This window comes from Falco rusticolus, chromosome 17, assembly GCF_015220075.1.
Source record: "Falco rusticolus isolate bFalRus1 chromosome 17, bFalRus1.pri, whole genome shotgun sequence".
Classification (NCBI taxonomy): Eukaryota; Metazoa; Chordata; class Aves; order Falconiformes; family Falconidae; genus Falco; species Falco rusticolus.
The window spans coordinates 6,992,567-7,015,200 of record NC_051203.1 but is presented as its reverse complement, the minus strand read 5'-3'; the positions used below and the strand labels follow the sequence as shown (position 1 = coordinate 7,015,200).

At 44.3% G+C, this 22,634-nt stretch overlaps 2 protein-coding genes across 22 annotated transcripts in view; one reads left to right on the top strand and one right to left on the bottom strand.

Annotated features, from left to right (window-relative positions):
* The window catches only part of LOC119158486 (putative homeodomain transcription factor 1), a 31,108-nt gene extending 16,322 nt beyond the window's left edge, over positions 1–14,786 (top strand). For 2 of the 18 annotated variants that reach the window (XM_037410483.1, XM_037410488.1), the window contains exons 7-22: positions 3,304–3,360; positions 3,451–3,520; positions 4,015–4,173; positions 4,415–4,574; positions 5,353–5,475; positions 6,302–6,461; positions 7,475–7,648; positions 7,729–7,806; positions 8,596–8,805; positions 9,193–9,321; positions 9,748–10,020; positions 10,718–10,849; positions 11,037–11,123; positions 12,164–12,319; positions 12,733–12,828; positions 13,498–14,021. In XM_037410483.1, coding sequence (XP_037266380.1) covers positions 3,304–3,360; positions 3,451–3,520; positions 4,015–4,173; positions 4,415–4,574; positions 5,353–5,475; positions 6,302–6,461; positions 7,475–7,648; positions 7,729–7,806; positions 8,596–8,805; positions 9,193–9,321; positions 9,748–10,020; positions 10,718–10,849; positions 11,037–11,123; positions 12,164–12,319; positions 12,733–12,828; positions 13,498–13,968 — 2,535 coding nt within the window. In that variant the 3' untranslated portion in view covers positions 13,969–14,021. The other 16 variants (XR_005107870.1, XR_005107869.1, XM_037410497.1 and 13 more) reach the window with 16 other exon arrangements.
* MAGI3 (membrane associated guanylate kinase, WW and PDZ domain containing 3) overlaps positions 14,717–22,634 on the bottom strand; it is a 73,497-nt gene continuing 65,579 nt past the window's right edge. For 2 of the 4 annotated variants that reach the window (XM_037410480.1, XM_037410482.1), the window contains exons 20-22: positions 20,366–20,504; positions 18,646–18,735; positions 17,876–18,166 (exon numbers count right to left, since the gene is read on the bottom strand). In XM_037410480.1, the coding sequence (XP_037266377.1) occupies positions 18,686–18,735; positions 20,366–20,504 (189 nt within the window). In that variant the 3' untranslated portion in view covers positions 17,876–18,166; positions 18,646–18,685. Of the gene's footprint in view, positions 18,167–18,645; positions 18,736–20,365; positions 20,505–22,634 lie in introns of all 4 variants that reach the window. The other 2 variants (XM_037410478.1, XM_037410479.1) reach the window with 1 other exon arrangement.

Sequence of the window (22,634 nt, the reverse complement as noted above, 5' to 3'; positions counted from 1 at the left end):
CCAGTGGCACGTGCTAAGTGTGTAGAGTGTCAGCTATCAACAGTGTTTAAACAATCTTTCAATATTTCTGGATGTTAATGTGTAATCTGTATTTGACTTTCACTCACCCCATTTATTACTGCCCTTTCCAGTTATCAAAAGGGAAAGTCCTGTCCCTTTCTCCCTCTCCCTTCCCCCTCCCCACATTTAGAGTACAAGCTGGGTTTTGGTGCAACTTAAGCTGTCTCCAGATAAATTCATTTGTTCTAATCCTCACTGGGGTAGGAAAGATTTGAAACACTATGTTAGACTAGACAAAAGCAAAGATGCTGTGTTAGTTCTGGATGCATCTTTTTAATATCAATTATTACTCTTCTCTTTATAAGGGTCTCTATGTTACTCTATTATAAATCTTACTTTGTGCAATATTGTTTGTGTAGGCTTTTATATACATATTAGCACCTCAGTGTAGAGGTCACTATTTTAAACTGATAGAAGAATAATCATCAGAAGATACTGCAGTGATTAGTTAGAACCTGTATTACTCCTTATGTGTATGTATGTATTGTCTTCGGTACAAAAATGAGGACTAGGAAATATTTCAATTTAAAACTAATTTACAGATTGAAGTGGTAGTGACTTGTTTAGTAATCTGTGTAAATAAGGTGTTAGAATGGAAAGCTTTTTATGATGAAAAGTAATGTGATTCATGCAGGGGTGTAATTTAATCTTAGCAGAAATCCTAGATGACCCAGACCGGCTCATAAATGAGCTGTCTGTTCTCTGGTGGGTTTTTTCCACTTTTTATGTTGAGAGGAATTTCATAGCTTTAAGGGTTGTGCAAAGTAAAATTCCTCACAGGCAATAGTGGTTTCAGCTCATCCTTCACATTCAAAGATCGTATTACCCAAGGGTGTTCTTTCCTTTTTACGAAGTCTGCTGGTCTTCCAAGTGCCCATTTCACTTCCCACATGTGCTATTCTTTGGTCGTGTCAGTAGAGGTACATCAATAAGGTGGCTTTTCTTTGACAGCCAGCACTGCATACAATCACTCAGGAATTGACAAAACTGCAGATACTACAGTGAGTCTGCAAACATAACTTTAAAGGCAGAATAAACAGATTAAGAGCCCCCGTACACCAACTTGTCTGTTTTGTAGTGAAAGCTGAAACAGAATGAAGAGGGAATAAATTTGGAAGTCCTCTGTAAATTCTAGTAGAGTGTTTTCAGATGGATAAAGGAAGAAGACCAGAGTGGCTCATGTTGCTTTCAAAACTAGCTTTAGTGAAATCTGACTACAGCCAGAAATACCTGGAAAATGCTCTGACTTACCGCTTCGGATGGAGTGACATGACCAATAGCATCATGCTCTCTTTGTGTTCTGTTCAGTTGCTCAATATCTAATGTCAGATTTAAATACAGAAATGTATCTTCACGTGACTTGAATGTTGCTGATGCTGTTCTAGCACGCTTGGAAGACTGAGGAAGAGAGGAGCAAACTTTATAGAAATCTTACTACCCAAATACATTATCAGCTTTGGTAGGCTTTAACCAAAGTGGTGTACTGCTTTCAAACTCCACCTCAATTCTGGATGTGAAGTATGAGAGGGGTTGCGAACGAAGCAGATTGCTCTACTGTCTAGCCATTGTTTCAGGATTGCTCCAACTGCACTGAAAACAGAGCAGGATTAGAACAATGCCTTGATGTGAAAGATGCAAATGTTTTCCAGAACAAAACATGTAGAGTACTAATTTTTGTAAGCTACAGCTGTTCAGAAATGAAGCAATGAGTTCAAGCCACTTGAGATTTGCTGAGCAAAACAAATCTCTGGGTAGGTCCAAGTAAATATTTCTGAATATCTCCCATGTTAAATAGATGGCTGTTTGGATTTCTCTAAGATTTTGTAAAACAGCCTACATGATGAGGTAATAAAACTTTGGCAGATTTTGTGGGTTGTTCTAATATTTCTCAGTAGTACCCAGATAGATATGAAACAGTTCATAAATACGAATGTGCTGGTCAGTTCCTGTAAATCCTCAGTTCTCCGTGTCTGAGGACCTGCCCTGCTATCTGTGTCAGTTGATCAGTAGAAGATACTCCTGCTATGTGCTGGAGACGGCCGCTGATGGCCCAGGCGCTGTCTGTAGAGCCATCAGCTTTGGGATATGGAACTCTGGCACAGGCTTCTATTTTAAGTAAAGTGCTGTTGATTAAAAATGCCACTTGGGATAAAGGTGAGTGACAGGGTTGTGCTAGAAGTGGGCTAGCATGAGGCAATTGACAGGCAAAATAGCAGTTAGCTTCACTTTCCGCTCTCCCTTAGACATGCTACAGGTCATTTTGTGCAGATACTTGACACGTTCTCTTCCAGGAAGGTGGGACGCTCGGTGAAGTGTTCTCAGGGGATTTATAACCAACACTTTTCACAGGTATAGCTCTTGCCATACAGAAAAGGGCTCTCCGCCGTGCTCTGTCAGTTTTCCTGCACATTACAGCTCAGTTCCCCCTGGACCAGGCCGATGGTCAGAACTTGTCTCACAGGCGCCAGCTCATGTCCTTAACCCGGCGCGGCCTTTTCGGGTCTGGACGGTGGGAGTAGCGAGCCCGGGGCTGGCGGGTTCCCAGGGGTTTCTCGCAGGATCCACACGCTTCTGATTTCTTTGTACAAGGTGTAAAGAGACTTGTGTTTCTGGGTCTGTGAGGTTTAATTTGATTTGGATTGGCAGCTACGATTATTTTTTTTCTGTGGTTTTAATTTATCTAAGGTCTCTGCCTGCAGAGGACGTGTACAATTGCCTGGAAGACTGTTGCTTTGTGCGGCCTTAGTATATTTATTACCCTGGCGAGTGGCCCCGAGGGTCGGGCGGGCACGGGCCCGCGCCCCACGCAGTGCATTTCTGTCCGTAGCTGACTGTACACCAGTGTCAAACTGTTAAGCTATTTCTTTGTAAAATAGTCCAACGGAATGCATAGAATTTTTTTCCTGTAAAGTATTTTTTTAATAAACAAAGTCTGATTTTGTCCTTTACCTGCCTGGCTGCTTATTTCCGCGCTGGAGTCGCGGCGCTCGGCGCTCTGCTAGTGCTGCCTGGGTGGGGGCGGGCCGGGGGCAGGCGGAGCCAGTCGAGCACCGGGCTCGCGGCGGTCTCCAGGGTAACAGCGGCCGGGGCCGGGGCCGGGCCGCCCCGCGCTCGCCGGTGCCCCGCGGCGCCCCATGGCCTCTCGCGACAGGGATGCCATTTCCTGGTACCAGAAGAAGGTGAGTGTGGCGCGGCGCGGGCGGGCGCGGGCCCGGCCGTGCCCTCAGCCTCCTCTCCTTCCAGATCGGGGCCTACGACCAGCAGATATGGGAGAAGTCCATCGAGCAGACCGAGATGAAGGTAACGGCGGCGGCCGGGCGCTCCCGCCGCCCTCGCAGCCTGGGTCCGGCTCCCCTGGCGCCTAACAGGCCTTTGTTTTCGGCTCCGTAGGGCTTCAAAAACAAGCCTAAGAAGAAGGGTCACATCCAGCCTGACCTGATCGACGTGGACTTAATCCGAGGTGAGCAGTCCCGGGAGAGATGCCGGTGGCCGGCGGCCCCGCGCAGCCGCTTTCCGCCGGGGGAAGGGCCGGCCGGCTCCCTCCGGAGCTGCGAAGCGGCTCCCGCAGCCGGAGTCACGCAGCTTCGTGGCGGCAGCGGCTCAGGGCGCCGCCGAAGCCCAGGACCTTACCGGAGGTCCGGCTGCCCGTGCTTGCCCCCCTCAGCGTGGAGGGAGCGCAGACACGCCGATAGCGGCGGCAGGAGGGGCGCGGGGCGGCTGAGAGCGGGCTCGGGGGGGCTCAGCAGCCGGTGTGCTGCGATAAGGCAAGGGGCAGCTTCCCCCAGGCCTGTTCGAGTGCCGTAGCTTGGACGAGTGCCTGAAGCTGGGCTGCTGTCACCCTCCCGAGCCGCAGCGTTCTGGCAGGGTTTGGTCTTGGCCAAAAAGGAAGCCATAAGTGAGCAAATTCTTGTAATTCGTGATTAGTGACTTGTTCGTTTTTCCTTTTATTCCAAGGCTCTACGTTTGCCAAAGCCAAGCCTGACATTCCTTGGACATCCCTAACTCGGAAAGGAATTGTCAGAGTTGTATTTTTTCCATTATTCAGCCAGTGGTGGATACAGGTCACTTCCCAGCGTATTTTTACGTGGCTCCTGGTGCTCTACATTATGCAAGGTAAGGGCTGGCAGCAGTCTGTGCCACAGTCCTTTTTCTGCAAGGAACGTAACATAGTTTTGTCATCCGTAATCTCATAAAGCATAAGGTTCCCCTCTGAAACCTGCTTAATGTAGATTTCAAGATGTGTGGCACTACTATTTGCAGAAATTATAAACCAGAGTAAAAGTAAATAGTGATGACCAAAGAATTGGGCAGTGCTCTTTCATTTTTGCATTTGATACAATTTTCTCCTTTCCAGTCATAGCAGTTGTGTTGTATTTCATGATGCCTGTTGTGAATGCAAGTGAAGTCATGGGACCAATGTGCCTAATGTTGCTGATGGGAACTGTTCACTGTCAAATAGTGTCCACCCAGATCAACAAGCCTTCAGGAAACAACGGGCTCAGCAGGCGAAGGAGGTGAGTGGGGTAACAGGTTCGTTTATTGCATCAGAGCATATGATGGATTGCTCATGGTAGAAGTTAACGGGTAAATCTCTTCTATTTTTCTATGTTATTTAACTATAACTGTGAAAATGAGTATTTTCTGCCCTGCTTGTGATCTCCTCATAACCAGACAGATGCTGCAGATTTACCAAGCTATGATAGGTCTGGTTTAGTTGCCAGCTGGGCCTTCTCTTTCTAGCTTTTTAATCGTTTCTTTTTGTGTCCAGAGGAGGGCATTCTGCGGGGAAAGGCATCCTCAAGGTTTTGCAAACCAGTCTGGTGCCCAGCTTTGGCATTGACTGCAGGGAGTCGCTGATGTGTGTTGAGAACAGGGAAATGATGACAGAGATGACTGTGGTGGATTCATTGCTGGCAGTTTGTGCATGTGGGAGATGTCACGGTCCACCTACTAGATATTTGACTGTTAGGCATCGGACTCAGTTTAGACCCTGACAGAATAGATTTGGATGCGGGTTGGTGGATGAGGATAGAGTTTTGCCTCTATCAGGTTTCTGCAGCAAAGATTTCTCCCGGATTTTGTCTGTTGTATCCTTTACTAGTGATACACTGGTGTCCTGCATAACTCTGGTTAATCCGAAGAAAATTTATTTTGTTTATAAATAAGCATTCTGTCTGCATGACTTAAGAAAAATAGCATCTAAAAAGCTGTTCAGATCTGATTCAGATCTTTTAGGAAAGACCTAAAAGTAGCTTGCTATGCAAATGTAATTCTCCTTTTTTTAAAAATCAGGAAGTTACGCAAATCTGTGGGTGTCGATGGGAACAGTTGGTCTTCTGACAAAAACAGTAAAGAAGAGCAGTCTGAATCTGCATCCATTGTTAACAATTTATTTAGTATGCTTTTCCGAAGGAGGTATGTGATCTTCACTGGGTTTGTTGTATTTGTAATGACACTGTGAACAATTCGATGTCTGGAAAATGAAGACAGAATGTGTACTGTCACTGACATCCCCCAAGTCTGCCAATTAGTTTCTTTTGAACTGAAGCCACTCTTGGTATTGTAGGAGGCTGACTCCTCATGAATTTGTAGTATATCCTTATTAGGAGATCATGCCATATCTCATGGTGTAGCTAAAGCTGAGCATTAGAATGAGTTGCAGAAAGTGGCGGAACTTATTTTTATTTGTCAGATAAGTGGCCTTTCTTGAATGTGCATGCTCAAATTATATTGCTGTTTTGCCTGATTTCCAGAAGCAATTGTGCCTTCTATTTTAAGTTGCTTGAATAGTCATCCCACTTTACCACCTCGCTTTTTCTAAAAGTAACTCGAGGAAAAGGAGGATGGATTGTTTGGGATAATATTTCATTGTCTTCCTACTGTTTTCTCAGGTGAGTTTCTTGATGAGTTTTCAACTGAGAGGTCCTTTCTCTTGATGAGAAGGCTTTTTTTTCGGAATTGTTATGTATTTCAAAATAATAACAAGAAAAATATTCCTTCTTGGTTTAGAAGTTTTAACATACTATTAGAGTTACTAAAGAACCATCCAGTGAGAGTGAAGCTGATACAAGACTCTTCAACAGAATCAGGACACACAGAGCCTGTCAGCAGAAGACAATTACGTATTCCTTTAGCTGTATTGTTTAATGGCGAACCCGTGTGGCAAGTGAAAGAGACCGTGATGTTTTTCTTCAAGAGTTTTTCTCTGACATAAAATCATTCAATTTATTTTCTCTCATAGGATTAGAAGAGTAAAGCTGGTAGCTGAGAAAGGGACTGAGACAGAAAATGGTGTGAATGCTGTGAATAATGGCATTAAACACAGACACGCCAGATCTGAATACAGGCTGTTGCACTTCAAAGAGAAAAATAAACTTTCCGATGGGGAAAAGAGCCATCAGGTACTAGCAGGAAAGATCCATCTGAAGTCGCAAATTTCAGTGTATTCTGTATGTGCCCAAAAGTTTGTTGAAACTTAACTGTATGGTTTGATCTAATACAAGATACTCCATTCTTCTGCTAATCTTTGCTGGCATACCAGAAATGTAAAAACCCTTTCTCGTTCTCGGCTGAACAGCTGACAGGGTGCTGATATGACAAGCCTGGAAAAGGCTTGTTGTTTTGCCCAAGTGTGCATTTAGTTGTAGAGACTTCTAATCACAAGATATTAAGGAAGACTGCGATAATGATTAAAAATAAATAAAATGACAGTTTTCAAGAGCAGTTCTGTAAAATAATTTGCCTTGCAAACAGTTCCCTGTAATATGCTCTCAGAGGGAAGGCAGGAAAGTAGATGGAAACATCCCTTGGGAAGAGAGAAAGATGGAGGTAAAGCATTGTGACCTCTGTTGAAATCTCTAAACCAGAAAGCTCTGTGGAGTTACTTTTGAGGTTGGTAAGGTGCTAACTCCCACATGAAGAACTTAAATGAGAATCTGTGCGGAACACTGTAGTACTCCGCCATCCCAAGGCCTCTGCCTCTAGGCATTTGGAGAGGCACAGAGCTAGGTGTCATCTCACGATTTCAGGTCTGCTAGCCACCAGCTTACAGATGCATCTGTTCTCCCGGGCTTAAGGTTGCTGGCAAGACATAGCCAAGAGCTGCTGCTGCCTTTTCCTCTTCCCTGCGTTGCCCCAAATCTGACTCCACCCCACCCGAGGTTCCCTCTTGTTACCTCTGTGGCAAGGCAAGAGGGGGTTAACGAGTGTAAATTTGTGGTGTATCTGTGATGCTGTTGGATTCTGTTTCTGCATGTTCTGTGGGGGTCATCGTCTGCTGGCTTTTGCAACTGATGAGAGATCACTGTGCGTACCAGCGTAGTGGCAGCACTGGCTTTGGGCCTTTGGTTTGATGCAGCTCATAGGCTGGGCCTTTATCAGTGCCTTAGTCTTACTTTGACTGCTGTATTTCTAGGACGACTGCACCAGCAGGGGTGGTGTTTCTGACGAGCTTTCCAGCGAGGAGGATGCTGAAGCGGTGGCACAAAAGGTCTTGTTATTCCAGAACATAGAAGTGGCCTCCAGTGACAATAGCTATGAAGAGAAGAAAAAGAGGCCTCTTGTTTCTCTGAACCAGGCTGTCTCACAGGTACTCATGTTGAATTTGTGCCATTTTCCACACGGTCCTTTGCTATGGATAACAAGCTGGTTTTCCTTTGGTTTTGGCAGGTGAAGCAAGCCCTGAAAGGTGCCAGAGACTCTGATAGTGTCGTGGAATCTGAACTAGAATCCACATTGTATAGTCAGGTACGGTCATAAGTTCCAGAGATTTTACTGAGCCTGGCCAGAGCAGGGACTTTCTTCCCTTCAGCACAGACCGTGATTAAATGGGGTATTAAATTCAGGTGTAAGGTGTGGCCTCCTTCCCTGCTGCTTTGCAGCTTTGTAAACTTTGTTCACAATTGTGAGTATACTACTTTGTTTAACAGAAACAAATCAAACAAAACCACTCTGTTGGCAGTGCAGTATGGCCCAAGCTGCCTCTAATTGCTCATGTTGAATTGCTGCAATTACTCTTGTGGTTTGGGGGGGCAGCACTGTATTGTAACTTTTATGCTAATAAATTTCGATTTTAAAATAAATAAATAAATCAATCTGTTCTGTGATATATACTCATTCACTTCATTATCTCACCCCCTGCCACTCCATCCACCTGAAAATAAAGTAGAAATAAAATACATGAATATCGAATTCTAAATACAAAAATCTATAAATAAATACAAAATAGAAATGAAATCTTAAGAGATGATGCAAAAGCCAGGAAACTTTTGCATTAGAATGAATAAGTCAATTTTTGTGTCGTAAAGTTTGGAACTGAGGTGGAGAGCTGATGCTGTGTGACTTCCTGTGTAGAAAAGCTGGTTGCAGAAACGGTCCCGGAGCAATAGTGTCTGTCACACCTGGGACCCGGCGGCTGTGATGGGAGTGCTCAGCTGCCCTGGGAAGCCGATGTAGCTGATTGCTGGTAGGAGGAGGAGGTGTTTCTGCACATCGGTGCACGGGGCTGTGCTATATAAATCTTGCTCTTCTTCAAAGGACGTGAGGTCCTGCATTAGCGTGGGATCCCGGAGCTGCAGTGTGAGCCGGGGAGACTCAGAAAGCACTCGCCACGACTCTGAGACAGAAGACATGCTTTGGGACGATCTGCTTCACGGGCCAGAATGTCGCTCGTCCTGCACCAGCGACAGTGAGGAAATGACTGTGAGAGGCACCAGGCGGGATGTGAAGGAAGATGTTTTCCAGCAGGTTTGTTGATTTGTATCCAGGAGCTGGGAATACAATGAAAGACTCCACACAACCCCCCCCCCCCCGCCTTTTCCCCATCTGCCCAAATATGATGGAAGACACATCTGAGTGGTGTTGGTATAATGTGAGAAACCTACTGCTGGATGAGCCCATTCTGTCAGCTGTGCTAATCACACGGAAGTCCGGAATGATCTAAGTAGTATCAACTATCAGCTCCCTCCTTCCTGCCAGTATTATCTGGAGCACTGCTAATCCCAACACAAAGTATTTCACCCAAACCCAGAGTTGGAACCCCCTCTCAATCTAAATGTTTTCTAGGGAAAAGCTTTATTTAATAGCAGGACAGAAAGCGATTATACGTCTTTTGCATTCTTTTCTCTTTTATAGAACCATTTGTTTTGGCTGCAGAACACAAGTCCAGCATCTGCAAAAGTGAGCGCGCTGATCTGGGAAGGGAATGACTGTAAGAAGGTGGACATGTCTGTGCTGGAGATCAGTGGGATTATCATGAGCAGGGTAAGAGGGCTGTAAGGCATCGCAACCTTCCCTCACGCTTTAAAAAGCAACCACCCAAAAACCTGAAAGTAGCAATACGTGCAGATATGAAGTGCAGTATAAAAGTGGTCCCTCTTCAGTGGTAAACACAGCTGTCCCAAATGTTCTTACTTCAAAATTGCGTAAACCAAAATTGAGGAAGTCCTGTTGAGACTGGCGAGTGCTGATCATTGTCAGCTGCAGTGTGCTGAAGGTGGTGGTTTTATTATTTATTGACTGATTGATTGTCGTTCGTTTTGGACTGAAGTGGGTGGAACTATTTTAGGTTATGCCCTTTGAAGGGAAGGGGAATGGAATGCTTGCTTGATTTCATGCTGCCACAGCAGCATGCCTTTTCCTTGATGCAAAACCCTGGGTAATCAGCCTACTTTTGTTCCTGCTTGCCAGGTTAACGCCTACCAGCAAGGAGCGGGGTATCAGATGCTGGGAAACGTCATCACCATTGGATTAGCGTTCCTACCGTTCCTCTACAGACTCTTCCGCACAGATAACCTGGAGCAGCTGTGCTCCATCTCTCTAAAGGAGCTTCTGCACATCTTCTGTGGAGCACCTGCTAGCATCCCTGTTATTGTTCTGTCTGCGATCAACTTCCTTGAAAGACTTTGCTTAACTTGGATGTTTTTCTTCATGATGTGTGTCGCTGAGAGAACATACAAACAGGTAGGTTTAAATGGACTGTTGCCTTTCCTGAGCCCCAGGGCAGGCATTGTACCAAAACCATGCTGCCCATCACAGAAGACGCTGGCAAGACAAGCATGTTTCAGCAGGCTGAAGGGTCAAAGCTGCTAAGAGGCCCCAGAAGTTTAGGTAGGAGATTCCGGTAAGACTCGTGTTCATCAGTCACGAACTTAAACCTGTCAGTAGCCTTCCTGACCCCTGTGCTCCCCCTGCTTAGCCTGGCCCCAAGGGAAACCCAACCTTTTTAACGTGTTGAAATGGCACTCCGCATGGACGTGAACGCTTCAGCATAGAGCTCTTTGGGAAGAAGCAGCCAGCTTAGCTGGCCTGTTCTAGGATGGAGCATTAGCTTAGGCGGCTGCATCGCCCTCAGCCCTCTCACAGCTGTGGACAGTAGCTTTGTCAAAGTGGCTGTAAGTGTTGAGTGGCAGGCAGGCTGGTGTTACTTTCTGTTTCAGTGAGAGCTCTGTGGTTAATCTCGCGTCGCAGCAACAGCAGTTCTCCCTCTGCCATACACAAGGTGACTGTAGTTATCTACTTGGGAGGCTGGGCACCAGGGTCCCCCCAGCTGGCTTTTGCAGCATGCCGCAAGGCTGACCTCTTCTGCCAGTTACCACGCAGCAATATTTTTTTGTTGTAGACTAATTTGTGTATGCGTATTTTTGTTTTTAATTCACAGAGGTTTTTGTTTGCCAAGCTTTTTAGTCACATTACATCTGCTCGGAAAGCCAGGAAATATGAAATTCCTCACTTTAGACTCAAGAAGGTAGAAAACATTAAGATCTGGTTATCCCTTCGTTCCTACCTGAAGGTGAGTGCTGACCCAAGGTGTGATCATTGCAGGGGAGTAGCCCCGTCTCTCGGTGCGTGTCCTTTACCTCTCTGCTTCCAGCACTTGGACAGCGCTGGCCGAACGGTTCAGCAGCTGCAGCTGTTTGTGATGAGCCTGGACAGCTCTGCATCCCGCCTCGGACCTGACTCTGTCTTTGTTTCTGCAGAGGCGAGGCCCCCAGCGATCGGTGGACGTTGTCGTATCATCGATCTTTTTACTGGCTCTTTCAATTGCTTTTATATGCTGTGCCCAGGTGAGATTTTAACGTGTTTGTTTGGTGTTTGGTTTTTTGTTTTTTTAAGAAGTAGGGGGAAAACTCCCAAAGTGCTGGAGGCTTTTCTTTTGCCAGCCCATAGGTGCTTGAACTGTAGCCGTTTGTCTTCAAAGTAATGTGGAATGTTTTGCATTTTTTAAAAGCTTTGTAATGTTTAGTTGGTAATAGATATTAATTCTCTTATGTATGCAGAGGAAAGTCTGAGTTTTTGTAATCATTAGGAAAATTTCAGGACATAGACAGCCCTGTCCTTTCTGCACAAAAGCCTGCCCAAGTACCTCAGAGGTTCACAGGACATTTTATTTAAGGGGGCCAACTGCAGCATCCTCTCTAGCCACTGTTGTTGCAAAGCATGTCAGTAACTATTAGTTACACCTTTTAAACCTTGTGTTTCAGTAAGCAGTGTAAATGCTGGGGCTGTTCCCTTGGGTTTCTTTGGTTTTGGCAAGAGATTAATTACAATATTTCGGGAAGTTCTTGAGACCATGCGGGTGCAGTTGCGGTAGCAAATTAGATTAGTAAATTTTATTAGTAAACAAAAAAAGATTAGTAGATACTAACTCTTGCCACTGTGACTGCTGCTGTGTGCTGCGGGTTTCTGGGGAAAGCGATGACAATCCCAGTCCTGCTGCATTAGACTCGGCGAGCACATACTGGGAAAGGCAGAACCAGCTTAGCCCGGCCTAGGTGGTCTGAGGCTGCCAGTGGGACGAGCACCCATGAGAGGAAAGGCACTGCCATTACATTGACTGTTAACTGGAGGGAGGAAAGAGCAAGAACAAGCATCCTCTTCTAAGCGGAAAGAAAAAAAACAAATAACAAGCTAAAGCCAGGTTAGAAACAAGACCTTTTGCTTTAACCCAGTGACATGAATGAATTACACTTCAAGGGAAGAACTGTCAGCAGCCACAGAGCACGGATGTCTGCGGAGCAGTAAGGGCAATGCTTCTGCACTTTTCCCAAGAACGGGCACGTTACTCACTACTGACCTTTTTTTTTTTTTTTCCCCCCTAATACAGGTTCTTAAGGGTCACAAAACATTTCTGAATGCAGCTTACAACTGGGAGTTCCTAATCTGGGAGGCAGCACTTCTTCTCTTCTTACTACGTCTGGCATCTTTGGGCTCTGAAACCAACAAGAAATACAGTAATATTTCAATTTTGCTCACTGAACAGGTATCTTAATTTAGCTTGTTCTCCCTTTTGCTTTGTGGTTTGTTTGGATATAATTATTGCATTTCAAACCAGCTTAAAAAATACTGTGATCAAATTTTAAAATTTAGAAATCAACCCTTGTGCTGGACAGAAGGCAATAAAACACTGTACACCTGGGGAGGGATGAGCTCTTAAACATTTGGACAGATTCAAATTCTAAAATTCTACACTATTTTTATCTCTGGGTTAACGTGTTTGTGTTAACCATGTCAATCAGGAAAAGAACCGTTATCACTGCTAAATTCTGTCAGTGGATGAACCACTTCTCTAGGAGTGACGGTAAACAGAAAAATGACTCTTAATTTCTCTTAGAAATTAGCTGGGGGCTAGTGCTGGAGTATCAACACCTGATCTGTAATGTCCCTCTGTCGCAGATAAACTTATACCTAAAGATGGAGAAGAAGCCAAATAAGAAAGAGCAGCTCTCTCTTGTAAACAACGTTCTGAAACTATCTACAAAGCTACTGAAGGTAAACTGCTCCCCCTAAAAACAAACAGGTACTAAATTTTATGGAAGCAATGACTAATGACAATGACTGTGGTTTTGCTCTTCCCATTTCTCTTCTCTTTGTTAGGTAAGTCAGTTCTCACAAAGGGAGTTTCTCTGTCTTTCCACAGCCTATGGCATAAGATCAAGCAACACAAGACCAATGTGGTTAACTAGTGCTGCAAACATGTGATTAGTAGCAGCTTATTGTGATTTAGGTAAGTGAGAGGCTGGTGTGAACACGGCACAGCTCCCTACTGCTTAAATCTCCTTTTCCTTCAGCAGCTTCTATGTTGAAGCTTGTTGACAGTAGCAAAGCAGGTATTTGGAAAAGAAAGAGCATAGTCTGAGTGACATAAATGAGCCTCGGCACATTCAGCAGCCTGTCGTACCAAGCTCTTGTTACGCAGCCGGTGTTGCTACAAAGGAGACTTCTGAGATGCAGCACGGCTGTTAGAAAACACGGCTGAGCTGGGAGGCCTGAAGTACAAAGTGGGAATTCCTGTATGTTCCTGTAAGAAAGGACGCTGAGGCAGTGCACGGTTAGCAAGGTCTGCCAGAGAGCCAGTATTAAGCTGAAAGTCAGAGGATTAATTGCTTCTGGTATGGATGAACCCTAATGGACTTTACCTCCCCTTCCTTTCCACTGCAGGAGTTAGATACTCCATTTAGGCTGTATGGACTGACCATGAATCCATTAATCTACAATATAACACGTGTTGTAATACTCTCTGCTGTCTCAGGTGTTGTAAGTGATCTTCTAGGATTCAATATCAGAGTAAGTATAACTCCCACCACTCACGGAACATCTTGTAGGGGTCACTTTGTACCATTGCCCAATTCCTCCCACCAAGCAGAAAGGTTTGAACTGGGCTCCCTCTCCATGAGGCTCTTCTCCCTCGCCCTGAGCCAGTTGTGGTGGGGAAGGAGGGGGCTGACAAATTTCAGCCCCGCTGAGGACTTCAGTGCCCACTTCAAGCCGTTAGTCAGAGTCCTGGGTTTCTCCCTTCAGCCTGAAGACACGGTCCTCCTGTGGCTCCCCCTTACACGGGAGCTTGCTGAGCCGAGCCCTCAGCACAGGGGGGACAAAGCAGACCCCCCCCCCACTCTCCCCTGTAGATGAAAAGCTTTTGGCCCCCTGTGGCGTTCACACCTGTACTCACTCTCAGCATCTCTTTTCAGTTATGGAAAATTAAACCGTGAACTGACCGAACGAACACTCAGCCCTCTCCACCAGAAGGACCAGTGAAGAGAACCAGTAGCTTGGGCAAAAAGCAGAGGTGCTCTCAAACTACGGAAATCTGCGATCATGATTTTTAAAACAGATTCTCAGTGTACATATCAAAAGTTCTCCCTCTGCTTTACCGTTCTACAACATCCAGAATAAACTGGTCTAAGCAGTCAGCAAAGTTATCCCATGGCATGCACACACAGAGTTAATGGGGCCAAATACGAGTAGCTGGCCCAGGGGCATCATCTTCTTAGGACGCATCGTTTTGGGCAGCTGGCTTTGCTCAGTGGGGGGAGCAGCTGCTGCAGCTCCACACCACGGCAGAGCCTCGCAGCGAGGACCTGAGGAAGAAATCTGCCCAGTGCAAGAGATGTGGCAAAGGCTTCCCCTTCCTCAGCCAAAAGTAACGAATGCATAGAAAAGGGCAGAGGAGAGAAACAAAATGTTTTAAAGACATCTGTTAAACTTCCATTTTCCTTCACTGACTCTGCTATCTTCTATTTATTAATAACAAAAAAAGCAAAAACTGAGGAATGTCTTTTTATAGTTTCATTCTTTCACATAAGGGGTAAGATGGCGTAAGAATTTTGGTAGCAAATTGTTTACAGCTATTTTCTGTACAAGGAAAAGTTGTAAGATGTAAAAGGAGATGACAATTTTATATATCAAAATGTACAAATAAACCTACAGTACAAGTATTTCATCATTAACAACTGTTTCTACACGACTTGATGATTTTTTGAATACCTTTGTTGAACATTTGTTATTAGAACAGGGAGTCAAGGAAACTTCTAATAATAAATTGCATTTGTTTTCCAGAAGAGTATTATGTTTGTGGGGAAAACCTGGGTCGTAGATTTAGCTGTTTAAAGTATCACTGAGAGTCAACAAAGAATCTATTTTATACAGTGCAGAACCAACAGGCCATGAACTGGAGTTTCTCTTTAATATCTATATAAAAAATAATGAGCGATTTACAGGTCTCTCTCTAGTCAGAACCTCAGAAGTATGTATAAAGGTGCTGTACAATATATAAACATTTACACCCAGTACATCCATACATTGCTTAGCATTCCAAGGCCACGTTGCTAAGACATCTGATACAGTAAGTACAGATACAAGTTCCATGGAAGGAGAAATCACACACGGGTAAGACACTAAATCAGGTCACATTAACATACAGAAAAAATATAGGGGTGGTTGATGACAGGGAAATAATTTCAGTGGTGCTAATTTGTCTTTGTATTAAACGTCTGAATTTGTTACTGTATTCAGTGGTTAGGGCAAGTGCATACAACTCAACATAAAACGGCATCTCTTGTTAAGAATACATGGTTAATATCTACATAGGCTACTTCAAAGTATTAAATATTTTCACAGTCATACTCCACAAGATGGAGTATTTGTATGTATTATGCTACACAGCAAATCTCAACAGATCATCCAATGCCAAGCAGCAGAGCACCATTCAGGTCTGCTTTAAAGCCCATTTGATTTTCCAAGTCTTTGTTAAAAAAGCTGTTTGAGTAGTCATCGCTACGGCTGAAGGAGTCAACTCGGAACTGATGCACCGTGCTTCACTGAGCTTTAAAAACACAGAATGTTTCAAAGCCAAAACAAGATAGTCACACACTCCCTTTCAAAGAGCAAATTGTGTTGAGTTTGAATTTTATCCCAAGTAAGTAAATTTGACCTTTTACACTTCTTCCTCCTTCTGCAAACTGGACCAGTGGGCTCCTTTTACCACTCTTCTGCAGTCATTAAAAACCTACCACGTCAGGAAATCATCACTAAAACTACAAATAAAATAAAACCCTTCAATTTATGCAGTCTGTTGTTCTTACAGACTGATGTGTCAGTAGATTCTAGTGGCAACATTTCTCTTTTTAAAATATGTATTCTAGCCCAGATGACAGATATTAAGTTTCATGTACCCCGTAAATCATCCTGTTTAGCACTCTTGGAACAGACCAGACATTCAAAGTAAAATACAGGAGACTTCTGACGTACACAGGCAAGAGCTTCATTTAAGAAGCAGCTACGGTGGCTGGTTCTGTCCTAAAGATCAGTTGTTCTCTCCACAGAGGGAAAAAATCCAATTCCTAATTAACTACCATTAAATAATTAAAGATGGGACTTCAGTCTACAGCACCACAATGAGGCTGAAAATGAACGTGCACTCATTGATTACATTTACAAAGAATGCTAAGGATGACACAGCGCCACACTGAAACCAAAAGGAATTATGTTATTTAACAGAACCTGGAATTTTTTTGGACAGATGTTTGTGAGCAGTTGTTATAAGCATCTTTATGAATCAAGAAAATAAAGCAATTTTGCTGTGTTCATAAAAAGCAAAATTACAAAACATCGATTATGTCAAATATAATTTTTATCTACACGATTTTATATTAGGTATAAAAATTTAAGAAAAACATCAATTGAACAGCATCAGTGGCTCATTTGCTGCCCTAGAATTGATAGAACCAACTCATCCATCTTCTTACTGAACCAGTAAGAACATGCATATTTCCTATGTAAACATGCAACATGCTCTTGAGCAAATACCCATTTCAAACAAAACCTTGCCTCTTCTGTGACTGGAATACATACAAGGATCAGATTGACCAGATACAGTAGATAACTTGGCACAAGAACAAGAAGTGAGTCATGATCACATTGGCAATATAGGCATTAAATAATTTTGTTCAGGAACTCACAATACTATCTGAGAAAGCCGTAGCAGTGCAACGTTGAGAGCAGCAGAACACCGCCTTCAAAAGGGCAAGGGGACAGCAGCTTATGGAGGAGTTTCATTTAAGCGATCCAAAAGGTCCTTCATGCAGCTTAGATAATTTAAGAACGAATCAAATACTTTCCACCCTCTAACCAGTTTCTGAAAAAATTGACAATTTTGCGAAAAGAAACAATGCTTTTAAATGACCATTATTAGAAACTTGATTAAAACATGTTCTAAAAAAAAGCATCAGTCAAACCCGTTTTTCAGCCACACCTGCTGCTTGGGTGACTTTACATGCGCTTGGTACCCTCCAAGGTCCAGGAGTTATCGGCGTCTTCTTGACTGGAGAACTGCTCTCAGATTTGGAAATTCCATCATCTTTGGTTTCATCAGGCAGCTCCACGTGTCTCTCCCCGTGTTGTTTGTTCAGCGTAACAGTCTCCTGTGTTTCTGGCCGCCTTTGTTTCTCCATGGAAAGCAGTGGAATATTGGAAAGACTGGAAGTTTTGAATCTGCTGGAACTTGGCTCTCCAGAGCTTGATTTCCTTATTTTTTCATCCTCAAATGCATTTCTCCTAGAGTCACTGAATGGGAATATATTCTCGCCAAATGCTGCATCTCGTCGCTCTGGAGACCACCCGTCTGTCTTTCCAGTTGTTTTCTGCTTCGTGTCTCTCCTGGTGCCTCCTGTTTTACCATTTCCACCTTTCAATTGCTCAACAGGCATCTTATCACCACCAGTTGTTCTGTCTTGATATTCTTGTAACCTGCCTACTGTTTCTGTGTTTCCTTGCTTACCGAGATGCTTTTGGGGACTGGCAGACCTTCCCCGATTTCCACTGGGATACTCTTTTTTGTTACTATCGTTCATCCCTATTTCTGTGGTTTTGCTCTCACTCTTTCTGGAACTGTCAGATTTGTGTGAGAGATTGCCATAGGCTTTTTCAGGATCCCCTTTTCTGGGGCTGTGGAATCCTCTGTGAGTGTGTCCCTCAGCAGCCCGTAACTTTTCTGGACTTGCAGATCTGTCTCCTCTGGTCTCTGCTTCCAAGCTACCTCTTGTGATTTCAAACCCAGGATTGGAGGGACATTCCCATCTGTTCTCTGTTCTCTGGGGAGAAGACTGAGGCTTCATCTCAAACTGGTTTTCAGTTAAAGTGCTTCTCTTTTCAGGCACAGTGTTCTTTGCTTGTTCCAGTTTCTCAGACAGCTGAACTCTGGTTAAAGCTTCTCCTGGTACTGGTAAATAACACACTTCAGATGGGGAAGCAGGATGCGAAGATGAAGATAATGGTGACTGTTCTTCATATATTACATTTGACGAAGATGGATTATAACTATCCCAATCACCTGGAAGCGAACATTGAGAGATTTGACTAAATTACTAAAAATAAAATAAAATAAAAAAATCACTAAGTGTTATAGGAATGTGCATACTACTGAGGTTCCATGATGTTATATGAAATCTTCAATTTAAAAAAGATTATGTAGTGGCATACTCTTAAAAGTCTGATCGGGTCAGTTTTCTATATTGCATTGTTCCACAACCTACAACCACCACAAGGATGTGATCTTGGAAAAACACTTGTGCTTAGAGTGCTGGCATGATCTCTGCGGGACTGACACGGTCTTGCATCAGCACAGCTTTAGAACCTACACAGCAAAATTGCAGAATGGGAAGTCCCTGACCTACATTGTTTAATACAAGAAAACCAATGAATTGAAACTGCTGTGCTAAAAGAAAACTGAAAACAGTGAAAAGCTGAGGTTATTCATAGCTTTGCACTTTAATAATAGGAAGAGATGAAACACAAGACATGCAGATTTACCAAGTCTTTAAGGAAAAACCAAGAAAAGCACTGAAAGCCCTTAATGTTGCTCAGGTTTCACGTAGGGACACAGACTGGAAGGAGCCAAACCTGAAGGAGGAAGAGAAAAAGCCCAGAACTACATACCAAAATCACAGAGTACAGCAAGCAAGATTTCAATCAGAAATGTATGATCAACAGCAAGACAAGAGGCAACAAAATCCTTCCCCTCTCCGCTGCTGCCATCTAATCCAAGTTGCTTAACCTAATCTCAGGCCCCAGTTTGGACAGAGGGCTGGACCAGATGGTCTCTAGAGGTTTCTTCAGACTCTTCTACGATTCTGTGTTTCTACCTCAGACTCAGGAGATTTCTGTGAGCCAGAGGGCCAGGAGTGATTCCAGGTAACTCCTGTGCAGCCCTTGTGGTGCAGAATAAATGCTATTTATCACTGCTGCAATTATATGAAGCTTAAATCGCTGTTAGTAAGGAGAGAGCTGGAGGTGCCCTCACACTGCTTCCCTCTCCTGTAGCTTGTAAAGGCTGGTGTTAAAGAGGGCCTTAACAGAAGCTCCTCAGATCACAAAGACTATATTTAACTTTCACCCTTAATGACAAGGTAATTCAGTGTGAGAGAGAAACCCAGCCAGCCAGGAATCTAGCAAGACGGCACAGAACAGACCTCGCAGATCACAGATGGGCTGTTTCTATGCCATGTGCTAATTCACTGATTTTACTGTGCTGTGCAGGTTGGAACAGTAAGATGTTCGGGGCCATCTTCTAGCTCTCTGGAGGAAAGACATGGAGAAAGTTCTGAGCAGATTTTATCCCTTGAGCGGATGCCAGTTGCTGCTTGTAAATGACTGAACCCAACACTATGTGGTAGTTCAAACTGTGTGTTTTAAAATTTTCAAAGGATGAACTCATGGTTGGTTACTGTTACTGAAAAGCTCTTAATCAGAAAAAGTGACCCTACAATTTAAGAAGTTTAATCTTGGTGTCGGCATCAACAGTTAAAAGAGAGAACACAGAACAACTCAGAGAGAAAGTGTTCTTTGCTTTAGAATACTACCACGACCTCAAGACTTTTTGATTTGTAGATTCTGACCATTTCCTAAGTCAGACTCAAAATCATCAGTTCCATGCTCTGTAGTGGAACTCAGAGCTTCTGAAAGCATTTGCTTTTTTGTCTGTCCTTCTCCGCCCCCCCCCCCCACCCCCAGTTTGTGCTTTCCTGTTGTGGATGCAGAAGTTGCACCTTTAAACAAACTCACTCCATTCTGAGAGCAAAGCTGTCTCTCTCCCTGCTTTCTGAAGTTTTGGCATTGAAAAACAAAGCGTTCTGTAATTTAGAAGGCTAAAACCAGTACAGGAATAATATTCTTAACAATATAGGCATTTTGAACTGATTACTATATCTTAGAGGATTTTAATTTAAATTAAAAGGCAATCTGTTAATTATCACATTTGTACAGGAAAACTTGATTAGCTTGGACAGAGCTGAGAAACTTACTACAATTGCAAATATGCAGTAATTTCACACCGTGTAGTATTCCTAGGTACTTGGCATACATTATTTTTACTCAAAATATTCCTTTTATTTTAAAGTAAATATGAACACCTGCACAGCTGTCAGAAAGGAAACTGCTAACTATTCCAGGGAGCAAACACCAACGTTTCCTTATCAGACAGTACTCTATTGCCTTGGGTCCTCAAAATGAGACAGCACTTGAGATGACGTACTGTGATCTGGTATCAGGCCAGTCCCTGGTCTCAGCAGCAGCAAAACTTTATTCCCTCCAGCCTGAATCAGCTCAATGGCTCGTGTGTGAGTGATTCCTTGGGTGGGTTCTCCATTAATTTCAACAATTTGGTCACCAACCTGACAAGAAAAGAGCAACCAGGTTAGTTGTCATGTGTCTCTGACACTGTAAACCAATTTTTAATTTAGAAAGGAAAAAACAGAGGCAGATGCTTATATTTTTCCTCTCATGCTACAATCCACTCAGCAATAGCAACACGATTCCATGGCTGCTGATCAACATGACACAACACAACACTCTGCCAGCTCAGATCTCTTCACGCAGGTCTTCTGTTCAGCCAGCTCAATAAAAGATCTCAGATTACTTCAACCTATCTTTCCGTTTATTTACAAGCGACGAGACCGTGCTTCAAGGTATTTTCATTCTGGACCATTAGATGGGAGGGAGCCGGTGGATGAACTACGTCAAACCTGGCCCCGCGTGCCTGTTTCAACATCACACTGGCCAGGTAACAGCAACTTCTCTGCATTTAATGAGGAGCCAAGTGCTATCATGGCAGAACAGGCTTTATGTAAGGAAATGGGCTTTTTTCTTCCAGGTAGGAGAGACCGTCACTATGCAGTTGTCAGTACCAACGTCTACGAGGCCAATTAGCAACTTGCAGAGGTATTGGGCAGGTAATTACAGTTCACACGGACTTTGCAGACTGCTGGAAAGGGGTTGGAATCGCACCCCCGCAGATGGGGTCACGAAACCTGTTTCGCAATACAAGGCTCAGCCAAAGGATGTCACTAGTGCATAAAATCAGCGGTTGAAGGGAACGGTCTGGGCTTTGGTAAATCAACCGCCTCTGCCAAAGGAGGTCACCGGCTGGTTACTCACCGGACAGGACAGGATGGCCACACTGCACGACGTGCCCCCCCCATCATGCTCAGTTGCCATTAACCGGGTGAGAAATTCATTGTCACCGTTTCAAAAGTACAGTCAGAAAATGACACCATTTGGCAGCTGAAGGAGGAGAAACTAAATGACATGAAAACTGCGAACCAACCTCACGCTGGGTGAGAGCAGCCTCTTGTGCTGAGCTGCTGGGGACACACGGCACAGCCACAGCGCTCGTGGCTCTGCTCCTCCACAGCCACCAGCGCCAGCCTCAGAGGCTCACATTCCCTGTGGGACATGACCCCCCAGCATCGCAGCGAACACATCCCTGCGGACACACGTCCCCTGCACAGCTCGTGCCAAGTGGCGGAGGAGGCAGAGCTGGCACGGGGAGGTGGAGCGCTTCCAGCCATACTGTGCTGTCACGGTCCCACACGGACCCGTGCCTTGGCACAGGTCATCTACACGAAGCAGAGTGCAGTCAGCTGGGAACCTTTTGGTTGCTTTTGCCTGGAAAGCAAAGCCCTCAGCTTAGTCTAACGCTACTCGAAGGAGGAATACAAAAGAAAATATTAGTACTAAATGCTACATTCATGTAGTTTCTCAAGCATGAGGGAAATAAGCTGATTACTGTAAAGAATAGGGCCTAGAACTCCACATCCAATGAAGCCTCACAGTAGCCCCAGCAAGTATCTGTGTCAGCCCTATTCTGCAAATCATAGTAGCGATGGAGGCAGAGCCTTGTGCCGATGGCCGCACGTGCAATGCAGCACCAGGCTGCACGCGGGACGGCAGCTCATGGGCACCTGCTTCAGCTTCACGCTCCAGCCTCTGAAAATTCAGCTCTGGGCAGCAGGCACAGGTTGTCCCGCACCATTGTTCTTTGCTGTTGTGCCCATGTATTTTGCTGTTACTACATCACCTGAAAATTATTTCCTTACACAAACATAAGAATTAACACACAAAAATTTGGAAAAAAGTTAGGCATGGATCTGCAAACATGGCACAGAACAGCAATAGCACAATGTACACACAACGTTCCTTACAAATTCCCTGACTTTGACAGTGATTCTCCTTTCAGTTCTCTGTTCCACTGTGCAATTTCTTGTCTGGGCTCCTAAAGTGTGCTGAGTAGCTGCTGCTCAAACCCTGGGACACGTATGTTACTGTCACTCAAGGACAGACGGACAGTTCATTTTGGACAGCCAGAGCTTTTCATATATTTCTCCTTTAAAAGCTTAACACTGCAGCATCTGCTGTCACTGCACAGTAACAGCTGGAAGAAGGGCAGCTGCCCAGATGTTGTTCTGTCTATTTGGACCCTGCACTCGTGAAAAAACAAGGGTTGTTGCCACTACGGGTAAATT